At 46.8% G+C, this 17,197-nt stretch overlaps 1 protein-coding gene across 1 annotated transcript in view; it reads right to left on the reverse strand.

The window, feature by feature from the left end:
• Window positions 1-1,001: 1,001 nt before the first annotated feature.
• Window positions 1,002-17,197, reverse strand: part of laptm4b (lysosomal protein transmembrane 4 beta) — a 58,635-nt gene continuing 42,439 nt past the window's right edge. The window contains exon 7 of the mRNA XM_080194731.1: window positions 1,002-5,004. Within this exon, the coding sequence (XP_080050857.1) occupies window positions 4,930-5,004 (75 nt within the window). The 3' untranslated portion in view covers window positions 1,002-4,929. The remainder of the gene's footprint in view (window positions 5,005-17,197) is intronic.

Here is a 17,197-nt window from a genome sequence, read left to right on the forward strand (position 1 = left end):
AGACTGGAGAATCCCACCCCGCATTCCCAAAATTTGATTCTTAGGTGGTGCTGGAGGATCGGAACAATAAAAGCCCCCCAGTCATCCACAGTTTGTCTTCACCATGGAGTGAGGGTGTAATGGATTTGGAACAATTATGTACAACGTGGACATTTCTGTTTCCTCGCCTAGCTGTCAGCCTTGTACACGTGATTCAAGATGTATTGCTGTGAAGATTGGAATTGGTGCATTTCATATGGGTGGCATGGGTGGTACAGTGGGTAGCACAGCATCAGGGACCCAGATTCGATTGCCCAGCTTGGGTCACTGTCTATGCGGAGGCTGCACATCCTTCCCGTGTCTGCGTGGGTTTCCTCCAGGTGCTCCGGTTTCCTCCCATAGCTGGAAAGACGTGCTGGTTAGGTACATTGGACATGCTAAATTCTCCCTGCGTGTACCCGAACAGGCACAAGAATGTGGTGACTCGGGGATTTTGACAGTAACTTTATTGCGTGTTAATGTAAACCTATTTGTGACACTTAAACAAACTTAAATCATACCTGGAATCATTTAGCTATCCTTTGAAGTGTTGCGTGTACTGTCAATGAACAACTTACTGTATCTTTCTTGTTGGCTCAGTTAATAAAAATGAAGGGGATGGATAGGGTAGAGGTAGAGAGATTCTTCCCGCTTAGAAAGGATAGCAGGACTAGAGGGCACAGCCTCGAGATAAAGGGGGTGCAGTTTAGATCAGAGTTGAGGAGGAACTTCTTCACTCAAAGGGTGGTGAATCTCTGGAATTCTCTGCCCGTTGAAGTGGTGGAGGCTGCCTCGCTAAATATATTTAAGTCACGGGTAGATAGGTTTCTGATAGACAAGGGGATTAAGGATTATGGGGAGAAAGCGGGAAAGTGGAACTGATCCACTTCAGATCAGCCATGATCTTATTGAATGGCGGGGCAGGCTCGAAGGGCTAGATGGCCTCCTCCTGCTCCTATTTCTTATGACACAGGAATCAAAGACGGAGTGCACAAGATTTATTAAACCATAAGTATTTACAGGAAAGCCTACATATACACAGACAAGTCTTTAGGAACAGTATTGCGATTTCATTCATTAATAATGAGGTGTACATTGTGCTAACAAGTGGTTCAGTTTCTGCTTTATTTAGCATTTATAAACAGCTTCTAACTGTTCGCAGTTCTGACCAATTCATGCGTTATTTTCGATCAGGGGATTAAATAGTTTTGCCCCTCGTGATTGATTTGAATGTTTGGAGTGTGAATAAACCAGGGGTGGAAAAATCAGCCTGGTGATGGAATATGTGCAAAAAAGTGAATAAAATTCAGAATCAAAGAAGATAAGAATAGAAACAAAATACATTTTAGCTTTGGCAAAGGGTCATCTGGACTCGAAACATCAGCTCTTTTCTCTCCGTACAGGTGCTGCCAGACCTGCTGAGGTTTTCCAGCGTTCTCCCTTTTTGTAACAGAGTTAATGTTTTGGGTCTGGGTGACCCCTCACCAGAGAGATAGAAAGGTGATGGATTTTACACTGTTGGAGAGAGAGGCAGTAGCAGGTGGGGCACAATAGAAGATTGATGGAAGTTCAGGAGAGATGTGACAATGGCGTGATGGGCACAAGACAGAGTGGTTAATGATGGTGTTAAAAGCTGAGACCAGTGCTAATAGTGGCATGAAGGTCAGATAGCAGGGTGTGTCCATAGCAAAGCAAGGGTCAACATTCTCTGGAAGCAAAACCTAACAACAAGTTATAGACTTTCCCTCTGGGAGGGGAGGGGTTACGGAAAAAAATTACATCAAAATGGAGGACAGAATTTGCACGGTGGCACAGTGGTTAGCACTGCTGCCTCACAGCGTGAGAGACTCCGGTTTGATTCCCGGCTTGGGGCACTGTCTGTACATGTTCTTCCCATGTCTGCGTGGGTATCCTCCGGATGCTCCTATTTCCTCCCATTGTCTGAAAGATGTGCTGTTTAGGGTGCATTGGCCGTGCTAAATTCTCCCTCAGTGTATCCAAACAGGCACCAGAGTGTGGTGACTGGGGGAGTTTCACAGTAACTTCATTGCAGTGTTACAGGATCATAGAGGGTTACAGCATGGAAACAGGCCCTTCGGCCCAACTTGTCCATGTCACTCTTTTTTTTAAACCCCTAAGTTAGTCCCACTTGCCCGCATTTGGCCTATGTCCCTCTATACCCATCTTCCTAATGTAACTATCTAAATGCTTTTTAAAAGACAAAATTGTACCCGCCTCTGCTACTGCCTCTGGCAGCTCATTCCAGACACTCACCACCCTCTGAGTGAAAAGACTGCTCCTCTGAACCCTTTTGTATCTCTCCCCTCTCACCTTAAACCGATACCCTCTAGTTTTAGACTCCCCTACCTTTGGGAAAAGATATTGACTATCTAGCTGATCTGTGCCCCTCATTATTTTGTAGACTTCTATAAGATCACCCCTAAATTTCCTACGCTCCAGAGAAAAAAGTCCCAGTCTACCCAGCTTCTCCTTATAGCTGAATGTAACTTAATGTTAATGTAAGCCTGCCTGTGAGACTAATAAATAAACTTAAATTAACTTTAATTCATGTTCTGAAGTTATTGAATTCAATGTGAAGACCAGAAGGTTGTAAAGTGCCTAATCGAAAGGGGAGGTGATGTCCCTCCGGTTTGCCTTGAGCTTCACTGGAACATTGAAGAACTCCGAGGCCAGGAATGTGAGGATGAGAGCAAGTTGGGAATGGCACGTGACAGGAAGGTCAGTGCCGTGCTTGCGGACTGAGTGAGGGTGTTGACAAAGCAGTCACCCAGTCTGCGTTTGCTCTCCCCAGTTGAGAGGAGATCGCGCAATAAATAACCAACAAATCTGCTTCACCTTGAGGGAGTGTTTGGGGCCTTGAGGAGGGAGGAGGGAGGAGGTATAGGGCCAGGAGCTACACCTTCTGCGATTCCCAGGAGGATGCTGTGGGAGAGGGACAAGGTGCAGGGTGCAATGGAACCAAGATGTCACGGAGGGAATGGCCCCTACAAGATGCTGACTGAGGAGGTGAGGGGGAGAAGTGTTTGGTGGTGGAATCACGCTGGAGTTGGGGAAAAAGGCAGAAGAGATTAGAGTAAGAATGCATGCTTGTCAAACTCTTCGACCTGAGACACTCCCAAGGACCTCAGGTTCACAACAGCCCATCAGCAAGGCCTTGGTTGGTTACCGTTAGAAGGACAGGCAGAGCAGATAGAGGAAACCAGGTTGCCTCTAGCTGGGAGGAGACAACCCTGTTTCTACAGCTCGTCAAAGGCCACCAGTGAACCTTTGCACGCAGAGGCTGGTGGGCTGAAAAGGAGAAGGATAAAAATAAATGTATTTATTTAAATATTCATATTTATTTAAATTTCCAAAATCGTGGAAAGTTTTGCTAGAATCACAGAATGCTACAGTGCAGAAGGAGGCCATTTGGCCCATCGAGTCTGCACCGATCACAATTCCACCTAGTCCCCATCCCCATAACCCCGTGTATTTACCCTAGCTAGTCCCCGTGACACTAAGGGGAAATTTAGCATGGCCAATCCACCTAACCCTCACATCTTCCGGACTGTGAAGGGAAACTGGAACACCCGGAGGAAACCCACGCAGACATGGGGAGAACGCGCAAACTCCACACAGACAGTGACCCAAGCCGGGAATCGAACTCTGGTCCCTGGCACTGTGAGGCAGCAGTGCTAGCCCACTGTGCCGCTCCTACAATGAAATAAGAAGGAACATTTTTCCAATGTTAGAAGGACTGCTTACAAGAGGTTATTAATTTGAGGCAACTGGTGAAGGATTGAAATGAGAGGGATCTTTTCTTATGAATGATAGAATTATAGAATCCCTACAGTGCACAGGGAGGCCATTCGGCCCATCAAGTGGGTTGTGATCTGGAAGGTGCTGCCTGAGAGGGCGGTGGAAGCGGATTCAGTAGTAACTTTCAAAAGGGAATTGGATAACTAGTCGAAGGGGAGAAGATTTGCAGGGGTGTAGGGAAGGAGTAAGGGAGCGGGACTAATTGGACAACTTTTTCAGTGTGCCAGCACAGGCACAAAGGGCCAAATGGCCTCCTTCTGTGCTGTTTGATTCTATGTCAATTGTACTCTAGGTGATGGGGTGGCACAGTGACACAGTGGGTTAGCACTGCTGCCTCTCAGCGCCAGGGACCTGGGTTCGATTCCCAGCCTCGGGTCACTGCTTGTGCGAATCTGCACATTCTCCCCGTGTCTGCGTGGGTTTCCTTTGGGTGCTCTGGTTTCCCCCCACAGTCCAACAGACGCGCTGGTTAGGGTGCATCGGCCATGCTAAATTGCCCCTCAGTGTACCCAAACAGGCCCCAGTGTACCCAAACAGTGGCGACTGGGGGATTTTCACAGTAACTTCATTGCAGTGTTAACGCAAGCCTATTTGTGACGATAATAAATAAACTACTACTAACCAACGACAGGTCAACGGTTGGTCCTTTGTAACGGGGAGGCAAATGCAAAATGTACAACAAAAATAAATTATTCACAATCACTGCAGCAAATCAAAATGATCTTCACATCAGCAAACTAGCTTCTTTGTAAAACACTGTAATATTCCTGTTTGGAATCAGAGAGTTCGACTCACTACAATTGTCTCCAAAACAGCAGGGAATGCTGAAAATAGGATTCAGAATTAATTTCGGAAACATTTCAAACACAATAGGGGATGATAAAACGTCGATAAATGTTCTGGAGCTATATTTCTGAAACGAGAAACCACGGCAAAACAGAAAAAAAACCAAATGGTATTTCTAGAAAGCTTCACTCGCAGAATAATGGAAATACTTCATGGAATGAAAGTATCTCTGGAGTAGTGTTTTTTTTGCTCTGATAGTGGGTGCAGGTTGCTTTGATTCTCATGTGGTTCTTGCTGTTACGATCTTTAAGCTGACATGTAAGGTGGAGGAGAATCTTTCGTAGGTATCATCATGGCTTCATCAGTGGGTGGCAAAAGGATCTATAAAGCAAACCAGAAAGACTGTTTATTATGAGAAAGGCCAGTGTTCCCAACCCTCTAGGCTCCTGTACCACTCTAATTGACTCCACTGAAGTTGGCCAACAAGGGGCTTATACACGCGGTGGGTCGTGCGAGGGCTGCTCTTGGATGTTGCTCCGAGAGTTGCCAAGTGCTTCACGTCCGCTAGTGTACGCTCAAACTGGACCATCTCATGGGCAACACGACAGCTCAGTGACTGTCACTGTTCGCTGTGCAGTTACAGGGACCCAGGCTGGAACTCCGGCTCGGATCAATGTCTGTGGGAGTTGGCACATTCTTCCTGTGTTTGGATGGGTTTCCTCCGGGTGCTCCGGTTTCCTCCCACATCCCAAAAACGTGCTTTTCAGGCTGATTGGCATCAATAAATTGCCCCTGAATTGCATCTCCCTTAATCTGGCACACATATAATTCCCTAAATTTCCACCCCCCTCTATTGTGGAGTTCCACTAGAGATAGACAGAAATGTCAAACAGCGACATAAGACTCGAATAAGACACTCACTGAATGTGTTAAAATGGGCAGCACAGGCTTGTAGGCCCAAAGATCCTGTTTCCTGTGCTGTTCCTTGTTCTTTGAAGGGTGGCACAGTGGGTTAGCAGTGCTGCCTCACAGTGCCAGGGACCCGGGTTCAATTCTGGCCTCGGGCCACTGTCTGTGTGACGTTTGTATGTTTTCCCCGTGTCTGCGTGGGTTTCCTCCGGTTTCTAATCATAGAATTCCGACAGTACAGAAGGAGGCAATTCGGCCCATCGAATCTGTACTGACCGCAATCCCACGCATTCAGGTAACCCGGCACGTTTACCCTGCTAATCCCCCTGACACCAGGTTCAACTCAGCACGGCCAATCAACCTCACCCGCACATCGTTGGACTGGGGAAGGAAACCGGAGCATCTGGTTGTGCAAACTTCGTACAGACAGTGACCCAAGCCAGGAATTGACACAGTCCACAATCCCACAGTCCAAAAATGTGCGGGTTAGGTGGATCGGCCGTGCCAAATTTTCCCTTAGTGGGATTAGGAGAGTAAATACGTGGGGTTATGGGGATAGGGATTGTTGACGTTACAAACTCGATGGGCCAAATGGCCTCCTTCTGTCCTCTCGATTCTATGATTCTACAAAGCAAAAACTTGCATTCCTATTGAGAATGTGTGCTGAGGGCTCTTCATGACCCCAGCACATCGCAAGGTGCTTTGGAGTGCACTCACCGTTGTAAATATTATTATTTTTTGTTAGTGTCACAAGTAGGCTTACAGTAACACTGCGATGAAGTTACTGTGAAAATTCCCTAGTCGCCACACTTGTTCACTGAGGGAGAATTCAGCATGGCCAATGCACCCACCCTGCACATCTTTCAGACTGTGGGACTAAACCGGAGCACCCGGAGGAAACCCATGCAGACACAGGGAGAATGTGCAAACTCCACACAGACAGTGACCCAAGCCAGGAATTGAACCCGGGTCCCTGGCGCTGTGAGGCAGCAGTGCTAACCCACTGTGCCACCGTGATGTAATAAATGTAGCAGTCAATTTGCACACAGTAATCTCCCCCACACACACAGTAACGCGATAACTTGGCAAACGTCCTTCAAAAGCACCTTCTAAACCTGCGGCTGTTCCCACAAGGGCAGCAGGCGTACCAGAATATCATCAGCTGCAGGTTTCTCTCCGTGCAGCGCCCTGACTTGGAAATATATCGGCCGTTCCTTCACTGTCGCTGCGTCAAAATCCTACCTTCCTGACAGCAGTGTGGGTGTACCTACACCACGCGGACTGCAGCGGTTCAAGAAGGCCCGCCTTCTCGAAGGAGGTTGGGTATGGGTAGTAAATGCTGGCCTAGCCAACATGGCCCACATCCAAACCACCCTCATCATCCTGAAAACAGTGTCAATTAGATCACGCACAGGAACCTGAGAGAATTGACAGGGCGTTGGTTTAACACCTCACGTGGAACTTGGCACCTCTGGCAGTGTGGCATTCCCTTGTTACTGGCACTGGAGCGTCAGCCTATTGTGCTCAAGTTTGTGAAGTGAGATATGAGGCCAGAATGTTTGATTCAGAGGCAGGACCGCTGGCCACTGAGCTGTGCCTGACCCAAGATTTACGGCATTCCACGCATTTTAGTTTCCAGACAGAAATGTTAATTTTTAACGATGTAAATATGGAAATACAAACACAACTCAAGAGACGCTTTCCACGGCCAGCGCTGGAGATGATTTAATGACAAATAGAACCAGTTTCCATCGGGATTCAGGTTGAACGAGGCAGAGAATATTTTACAAAGTTGTTGTGTAAAACTAATTGATTTCTTTGCACAGTAAATGGCATTGTTAAATTGATTTGTCACATTTATCGAAAAAAAACCTTTCAACCCAGAATGCACTGCCGGGGAGGGCGGTGGAGATGGGTTGCCTCACATCCTTTAAAAAGTATCTTTTTAAATTTATTTGCTAGTGTCACAAGTAGGCATACATTAACACTGCAATGTAGTTACTGTGAAAATCCCCTAGTCGCCACACTCTGGCACCTGCTCGGGTACACTGAGGGAGAATTTAGCACGTCTGACAAGATTCCTGCTTGAATCCCCTCTGAATCCTTCTAATCAAAGATCCACGAGCCCCCAACCAACAGGGACTGGGTCTTCCTATTCACTCAAACTGGACTCCTCATAACTTTGTTTGTTTCAATTCAATCTCCCCCAATCTCTTCTGCTTCACAACCACACAGACCATTAGGAAATAGGATGGCATGGTGGCACAGTGGTTAGCACTGCTGCCTCACAGCTCCAAGGAGCCGGGTTCGATTCTGGGCTTGGGTCACTGTCTGTGTGGAGTTTGCACGTTCCCCCCGTGTCTGCGTGGGTTTCCTCCGGGTGCTCCAGTTTCCTCCCACAGTCCAAGATATGCTGATTAGGTGGCTTGGCCATGTTCAATTAGCCCTTAGTGTCAGGGAGATTAGCAGGGTAAGTGCGTGGGGTTGCAGGGATAGGACTTGGGTAGGATTGTAGTTGGCGCAGACTCGATGGGCTGAATGACCTCCTTCTGCATTGTAGAGATTCCATGATTGTAAGATTAAACCCAAGGCTGGAATTGAACCCGGCTCCCTGGCACTTGAGGCAGCAGTGCTAACCACTGTGCTGTCCTATTTCCTTCTGTAATGGCGTAGGAATGCACAGTCCGCCTTGTTGTCCAACGAGGGGCAGGCACGCAATGGGTTGTGCGAGGGCTGCTCTTGGTTGTTCAAGAATAGCCTAGTACTTCACGTCGTTAGTGTGTGCTTAAACTGGACCAGATACTGGGCAAGACGACAGCTCAGTGACTATCGCTGATTGCTGTGCAGACACATGGATTTGGGTCGGTGTCTGTGGGAGTTTGCGCATTCTCCCCGTGCCTGCGTGGGTTTTCTCCGGGTGCTCCGGTTTCCTCCCACATCCCAAAGATGTGTTCTTAGGCTGATTGGAGGTAACAAATTGTCCCTAAATTAGTTTTCCTTCAATGTGGAATGCCATAAGCATAGATAAGGGTCATGGGTGGAGGGGGGGACTGGTAATGTTAAAATGGCTCGTTGGGCCAAAGGGCCTGTTTCCCGGGCTGTTTTGTTCTTTGTTCGTGTGTTTTAAACTGTCTCTTTAATTTGAGGTGAAACGGGAACGTGAGAGCAGACAGAGATTAAAGGTCAATGCAAAAGAACTTATTTCCAACAGTGCAATGCTCCTCCGGACTCTGTGTCCAGGACCCTGGCGCGGGGCTTGAACTCAATACTCCAAGAGCAGAGTGCTACTCTCTGAGCCACAACTCTCATTCGCTTTAACTACTTAACCATAAAATAATCTGTAAATGTAGAGGACCTTCCCATGCTGTGTGTAAATGGTACATTGTGCAGGTTGATCTAATTTTATTGACTTCACAAACTCTCCCCGTGCGATCTGGGAATACATTTCATTAGTGGAAACATTCTTTTAATCCAGTTTTAACCTCTGAAATCATTTATAGCTCCCAAAAATCACATTTCAGTTCAATGCTATATTTAAAAATAATCCCACTCAAGCCCATTCCTTGGCATAAAAATATTCTGTGCTGAATTCTTATTTGGCTTGCTGCACTGGAATAAGGCTTTAATGAGCTTTCAAAGTGATTTAACAGCATGGAAAAGGGGATTTGAGCAAACTGAGATACATTTCTGTTTATTTTCCGTACTAACCTGCTTTCAAAAATCCGTTTGAGGGATTTTGGATGCTGGGCCAGTATTTTTTGCTGATCTCTAGTTAGAATCATAGAATCCCTACAGCGCAGAAGGAGGCCATTTAGCCCATCGAGTCTGTACCGACCACAGTCCCACCCACACCCTATTCCTGTAACCCTCATTTATCCTAGCTAATCCCCCTGACAATTGTGTTAACTCAGCATGGTCAATCGAACCTAACCCATACATCTTTCAGACTGGAGGAGGAAACTGGAGCATCGGTGGAAACCCACACAGACACGGGGAGAGTGTGCAAACTCCACGCAGACAGTGACCGATGCCGGAATTGAACCCGGATCCCTGGAGCTGTGAGGCAGCAGTGCTAACCACTGTGCTACCTTGCCACTCTAGAAGGTGGTGGTGACTGCCTTCTTGAATCACCGCAGTCCATGAGGTGTAGGTACACCCGCAGTGCTGTTAAGGAGGGAGTTCCTCGATTTTGACCCAGCGACAGTGAAGGAACGGCCGATATATTCCCAAGTCAGGATGGTGAGTGGCTTAAAAGCAAATTAGTGCAGATGCTGGAATCAAAAGGGAAAATGCTGGAAAATCTCAGCTGGTCTGGCGACGTCTGTAAGGAGAGAAAAGAGCTGTCGTTTCGAGCCCAGATGACCCTTTGTGAATGGCCTGGAGGGGAGCCTTTCAGGTGGCAGTGTTCCCAAGTATCTGCTGCTCATGTCCTTCTAGATGGTCGCGGTTATGAGTTTGGAAGGTGCTTTCTCAGGTGCAGTGCAGGAGTTGCTACAGCGCATCTTGTAGATGGTACAGACTGCTAACACTGAGCGTCAGTGATAGAGGCAGTGAATATTGTAGAAGGGGTGCCAATCAAACAGTTTGCTTTGTCCTGGATGGCGTTGAGCTCCTCGAGTGTTGTTGGAGCTGCACCCATCCAGGCAAGTGGGGAGTATTCCATCACACCGGGAGTATTCCATCACACTCCTGACTTGAGTCTTGTAGATGGTGGACAGGCTTTGGGGAGTCAGGAGGTGAGTTACTCGCTGCAGAATTCCCCGTCTGTGACCTGCTCCTGTTGCCACTGTGTTGATATTGTTGGTCCAGTTCAGTTTCTGGTTAATGGTAACCCCAGGATGCTGTTAGTGGGGGATTCAGTGACAGTAATACTACTGACTGTCAAGCGGCAATGGTTAGATTCCCTCGAACAGTGGTTACACCTCAATTAAGTACTTAATTGTCTGTAAAACACGTTCTGAGCCATGATAGTACTATGTAAATCTTTTTTATTCATTCATTCAGGGGACACGGGCATCGCTGGCTGGCCAGCATTTATTGCCCATCCCTAGTTGCCCTTGGAGGGCAGTTGAGAGTCAACCCCATTGCTGTGGCTCTGGAGTCAGATGTAGGCCAGACCAGGTAAGGACGGCAGATTTCCCTCCCTAAAGAACATCAGTGAAGCAGATGGGTTTTTCCGACGACGGTTTCATGGTCATCAGTAGATTCTTAATTCCAGATATTTTCAATTGAATTCAAATTCCACCATCTGCCGTGCCGGGATTCGAACCCCGGTCCCCAGAACATTAGCTGAGCTTCTGGATTAACAGTCCAGCGATAATACCACTAGGCCATTGGCCTCCCCATGGGGGTGATTTTCCCAGCCCCCCCCCATGCCGCTCTAACATTGCTTCTCGCTGGGCACCACTGCCTCTGCCCTCTAGATTCCCCCCCCAGGCACTGCCCACAGGGCAAAGTGGCAATGGCCAGGGGGCACCTTGTAACTGCCCACCGGGCATCGGGCTGTGCCGAGGGGATGGAACCAGAGGGCGTGGGACCTCTGGGAGGTAGATTGGTGGGGCTGGGGAGGATCCCGTTGCCACCCTACACTGGTTGGTGATGGGGGGGTGGGGGGAGGCCAGCGACTGGGGCTGACCGTTGAGGTGTTGTCGGGGGGGGGTGCGGTGTCAGCCTGCAGGGGGGAGGGTGGGGGGGAGATCGGGACTGCACGGGGTTGGGGGGGAGGGTCGATGTTAGCCTGTCCAAGTCCAGAGGGCCAGCGGATGGGTCACTGGGGGGGCTCGGAGGGGCAGCAATGTTGGGGTTGCAGGGCTGGCCAGCGATCGGGAGGTCGGCAGTGTGGGGCCACTGCGCATGCGCTGTCCTTGGTGCTGACACTTCAGCGCGTGCACGGTGGCCCTCTCAGCGCTGTGCTGCCTGCCTTGTCCACGGGAATAATCCCCACCTACTGATTTTCAGTGTGATTCATACTGAGGGTCTCTGCGATGTACAGAGCGTGAGAGATTCTTTTTAAAAATCCCACTGTAAAAAAAAACCAGTGGGATTTACTCCAGATTTTACACAAATTCAACACTTAGAATTTTCTGGGGAGAGTCGCACCCCATATTTGAACTGAATTAAATTTCTAGTCTCACTCTGAGGGGTCAGACAAAGAAATATACCTTTAATCATTACCCTGAGACATTTTAATGAAGATACTAGGAGCCAATGATAAAAATACTTTTCTATTTTCAAATGTCCTTAACTTCATGAGAACAAACATTCATTGGTAGAATAAACGGGGACCAAACCTGCCTCGCTGCCTTTCCAAGAATATCCTAGTCATTTGGTGATACCAATCTTCAATATTGCTGAATAGAGACATGTTGTCGAAGCTTTTTCTCTGGTACTCATCAGGTCAAATACAAAAATACCAAATTTCAAAAGCACAATAATTTATACTGCAGGAGTGAAGGGTGCTGATTGGATGGCAACTTGGCTCTGACTGGCTGAGGCATTTGCATGAAGAAAACAAATGATAAGGCCCCCAATCTCCCAAGTAATTCAAAAAAAGGAGTGAGAAAGGCAGAAAATCCTGGCCTCAATCTTTCAGTGTCCTCGCCACACAAGCTGCTGGAAGCAGACACGGAGCTGAAGGCTGGAAACTTATTCCATTCACCTTCCCGTCCAAATCACAAGCTGCGATCAAAGTCCTCGCTCGCTGCTGCAATTAACTTGTCTCCTCAAGTGCTTGGCAACACCAAGTATTTCGGGTGCCGAGCATCAAATGAATTCACATATTGTAGCTGGCCAAAAATAATCTGACATTTCCTGCAAGTATTAATCCACATGTCATACACGAGACACAGGCTGCATTGAGACGGTATTGCTTTGAGATGGTTATATATTCAGAACAAACAGGGACAAATTGCCTGTCATTAATAAACTGTAAGGAGGGTGGATGTTTACATGACAATAGGGTTTAAGTAAAGTTTTAAATTTAAGTTCAAAGTCTAAAGTTTATTTATCAGTGTCACAAGTAGGCTTACATTAACACTGCAGTGAAGTTACTGTGAAATTCTCCTAGTCACCACAGCCCAGCACTTGCTGGGAGAGAGACTTTAGCGTGGCCAATGCACCTAACCAGTACATCTTTTGGACTGTGGGAAGGAAACAGGAGCACCCGGAGGAAACCCACACAGACACGGGGAGAATGTGTAGACCCCATACGAGCCAGGAATCGAACCTGGGTCCCTGGTGCTGTGAGGCAGCAGTGCTAGCACTGTGCTGTCCATGTGTTGTAAGGATTTCATTATTGGCAATGGGTCTTTCATCATTCTCAGTCCAGGTGTAACGGCAGATATCCTTAGCTGAAGGACATTAGTGAACCAGATGGGATTTTCCGACAATTGATAATGGTTTCATGGTCATCAGTACATTCTTAATTCCAGATTTTTTTTATTGAATTTGAATTCCATCTGCCATGGCAGGGATTTGAACCCAGGTCCCCAGAACATTAGCAGGGTTTCTGGACTTATAGTCTAGTGATAATACCATGAGGCCATTGCCTTCCCAAAGGACCATCTCAGGGACCAATCTAGTGAACATTTGCTGTGTTGCCTCCAACGCAAGTGTATCTAACCTTAAATATAGAAGCTAAAACTGCCCACACTACTCCAGATGTGGCCTCACCAGTTGGAGCAAGACTTCTTTATTCTTGAACTTAATTTCCCTTGCAATAGAAGTCAACATGCCATTAGCCTTCCTCATTTGGTGCTAATTTGGTGCATTCCTTGTAATGGCCACCAAAGCCTTTTTGAACATAACACTTCGAAGTTCCTCAACTGTTGAAAAATTTTCTTTTTTATTCTTACGACCAAAGTGAGTAACTTCAAACATCCCTTCATCTGCCGTCTTATTGCCACTCTAAGCTGTCTAAATATCTTTACAGCTTTTTCTTTGTCCTCCCCACACTTACCTTTTTTTGCTTGGTATCTCACTAATGGCATCCTTTACTATTAGAGCTAGCCCAGCCCCTCTGACATTCTGTCGCCCATTCCGAAATATTGTGCCCCCTCAAATGTTTATTTCCCAATGTATTATTTGAATGGGTGTAAATTGAGAGAGGTGACTACTCAACGAGACTTTGGTATTCTCATGTATCAGTCGTTGAAAGTAAGCACACAGGTACAGCAGGCAATAAAGAGGGCAAATGGTATGTTGGCCTTCATAGTGAGAGGATTTGAGTATGGGGATAGGGATGTTTTGCTGCAATTGTACAGGGCGTTGGTGAGGCCACACCTGGAGTATTGTGTGCAATTTTGGTCTCCTTATCTGAGAAAGGATGCCCTTGCTATAGAGGGAGCACAGCGAAGGTTTACCAGGCTGATTCCTGGGATGGCAGGTCTGTCATATGAGGAGAGACTAAGTTGGTTAGGATTATATTCACTGGAGTTTGGAAGAGTGAGAGGGGATCTCATAGAAACTTATAAAATTCTAACAGAGTTAGACAGGGTCGATTCAGAAAGAATGTTCCAGATGGTGGGGGAGTCCAGAACGAGGGGTCATAGTTTGAGGATGAGGGGGTAAGCCTGTTAGAACTGAGGTGAGGAGAAATTTCTTCACCCAGAGGGCGGTGAATGTATGGAATTCACTCCCACAGAATGTAGTTGAGGCCAAAATGTTGTCTGATTTCGAGAAGAAATTAGATACAGCTCTTGGGGTTAAAGCAATCAGGAATATGTAGGGGGGAAGGGGGGATCAGGATATTGAATTTGATGATCAGCCATGATCGAGATGAATGGTGGAGAAGACTCGAAGGACTGAATGGCCTTCTCCTGCTGCTAGTTTCTATTTAGTTTAACAGCGCAAGTTCTATCTTTACATACAATTACTTCCACCGTAAAACATACCCATTCAGACATGCAGCGGATCTGCTGTTCAATATTAAGAACAAGTGGTATAATTAAAATTGATTAAGCCAAGAGATGTGAATTGTGTTCTTGTGCTGGCGAATGCCTCCGATATTCAATCAGCCACCAATCGGAATTAATTATTGATGAAATCGCTCAGAAGTGAAATCATTGCTGTATTATATTTGTTTCAGTCAACTAATTAAAGATTAAAAATTAATTAAATGCAGGATTTGATCTCCTTTTTCCACCCACTTGTCCACACTGATAATTCTGATCCTGGCCAACACTTATCCTTCAATCAATGTCACAGAGAAACAGATTAAATGATCATTAACTTATGGCTGTTGGCAAGAGCTTGCCAAATTGGCTGTCAACTGGGGAGGCGATAGCCTAGTTGGATTATCGCTGGATTATTAATCCAGAAATTTACCTAATGTTCTGGGGACTGAGGTCCAAATCCCGCCACTGCAGATGGTGGAACTTGAATTCAATAAAAAAATCTGGAATTAAAGTTTATTTATTACCGTCACAAGTAGGCTAACATTAACACTGCAATGAAGTTACTGTGAAAATCACCAAACTCCAGCGCCTGTTTAGGTACACTGGGGGAGAATTTAGCACAGCCAGTGCACCCTAACCAACACATCTTTCAAACTGTGGGAGGAAACAGGGGCACCCAGAGGAAACCCACGCAGACATGGGGAGTACATGCAGATTCCACACAGACAGTGACCCAAGCTGGGAATTGAACCTGGGTCCCTGGCACTGTGAGGCAGCAGTGCTAACCACTGTGCCACTGTGCTGACCTCTGATGACCATGAAACTGTTTAGATTGTTGGAAAAACCCATCTGGTTCACTAATGTCCGTTTAGGGAAGGAAATCTGCCGTCCTTACCCGGTCTGGCCTACATGGTTTGGTACAGACAAGAAGGGCCAAAAGGCCTGTTTCTGAGCTGTAATATTCTACAGTTCTATGTGACTCCAGAGCCACAGCAATGTGGTTTGACTCACAACTACCCTCAGGCTACTAGGGATGGGCAATAAATGCTGGCCAACCTGAGATGTCCACGAATGAATAAAAAAAAGTATTTATAAACTCCTCTTTGAGTTTGGGTTCCAGCTGGGCCTCTCAGACCCAGCCATGGTCCAAAAATAGAAAAAAATAGAGCTGAACTCAAGACTAAGGTGAGGTGAGTGTGATTTCCCTCAGGATCAAAGTGTGTTTGACTACATTCGGTATCAAGGGGAGCGAGCAATGAAGTTAGTGGGAGTCAGGAGAAAAGGCTCCCCTCGTTGGAGACATACCATCACATGGGAAGATGGTTGTGGTGGTTGGAGGTCAATCAGTTCCAGGACATCTCTGCAGGAATCCCTCGGGGAAGTGTCCTACGCCCAACAATCTTCAGCTGCTTCATCAATGACCTTCCCTCCGTCATAAGGTTCTAATTGCTCAATGTTCAGCACCATTCACAACGCCTCAGCTACTGAAGCAGGCTGTGCCCAAATGCAACAAGACCTGCACAACATGACTGGCAAGAGGCATTCACACCACACAGGCAATGACCATCTCCAACAAGAGAGTATCTAACCCTTGACCCATGATAGTCAATACCATTACCATTGCTGATTCCCCCAATAACAACATCCTGGTGGTTACCATTGACCAGAAGTGAACTGGTCTAAGCCATATAGATATTGTGGCTGTAAGTGCAGGTCAGAGGCTGGGAATTCTGTGGCAATTAACTCACCTCCGCACTCCTCCAAAGCCTGTCTACCCTCTGCAAGACAGAAGTATTAGGATATGGAACTGGCTACCAGAGCGGGTAGTTAAGGTGTGTAATGGATAAGTGCAGCTCCAAAAACACTCAAAAAGCCCCAAGCCTCCTTTCCCAGCACCTTCCGTGACCTCTCCCATCTAGAAGGACAAGGGCAGCAGACGCCTGGGAAAATCGCCACTTGGAAGTTCCCCTCCACAAGTCACTCACCATCCTGACTTGGAAATATATTGGCCGTTCCTTCACTGTACAAGCTCAAAAGGAGTTGAGGAGGAACTTCTTCACTCAAAGGGTGGTGAATGTCTGGAATTCTCTGCCCGTTGAAGTGGCGGAGGCTGTCTCGCTGAATATATTTAAGTCACGGGTAGATAGGATTTTGGTAGACAAGGAAATTAAGGGTTATGGGGAGAAAGTGGGAAAGTGGAACTGATCCACTTCAGATCAGCCATGATCTTATTGAATGGCGGGGCAGGCTCGAAGGGCTAGATGGCCTACTCCTGCTCCTATTTCTTATGTTATGTAAAATCCTGCAACTCCCTTCCTAACAGCACGGTGGGTGTACCTACACCACATGGACTGCAGCGGTTCAAGAAGGGAGCTCACCACCACCTGTTCGAGGGTTGGGGATGGGCAATAAACGCTGGCCAACCCTCGATGCCCACATCCCATGAAAGAAAAAAAGATTTCCCACGTTGCATGGAACGATAGGAACATCTCTGCCAGTTACCAATGAGATGGATGGAGTTGATGGCTAATGATGCAGTTTGGGGCAACACCAAAGCTAATGATAATTTCACAATGAAACACCCAGAGCACAAACAACATTGGGCAGAATGGCACAAGGTAAATTATTCTCATTTTAACTGTGTGGAAATTAATTTACAACAAAAGCAACTCTGTCAACAAATATGGAAACAAGATCTCATTGAGGTCAATATCTTGCATATTCAGGAAAGAGACTATTCTAACCTTGAGTCAGTTTCATAAACACTGCAT

The sequence above is a fragment of the Carcharhinus amblyrhynchos genome, chromosome 8 (assembly GCF_965287045.1).
Source record: "Carcharhinus amblyrhynchos chromosome 8, sCarAmb.v2.hapA, whole genome shotgun sequence".
Classification (NCBI taxonomy): domain Eukaryota; kingdom Metazoa; phylum Chordata; class Chondrichthyes; order Carcharhiniformes; family Carcharhinidae; genus Carcharhinus; species Carcharhinus amblyrhynchos.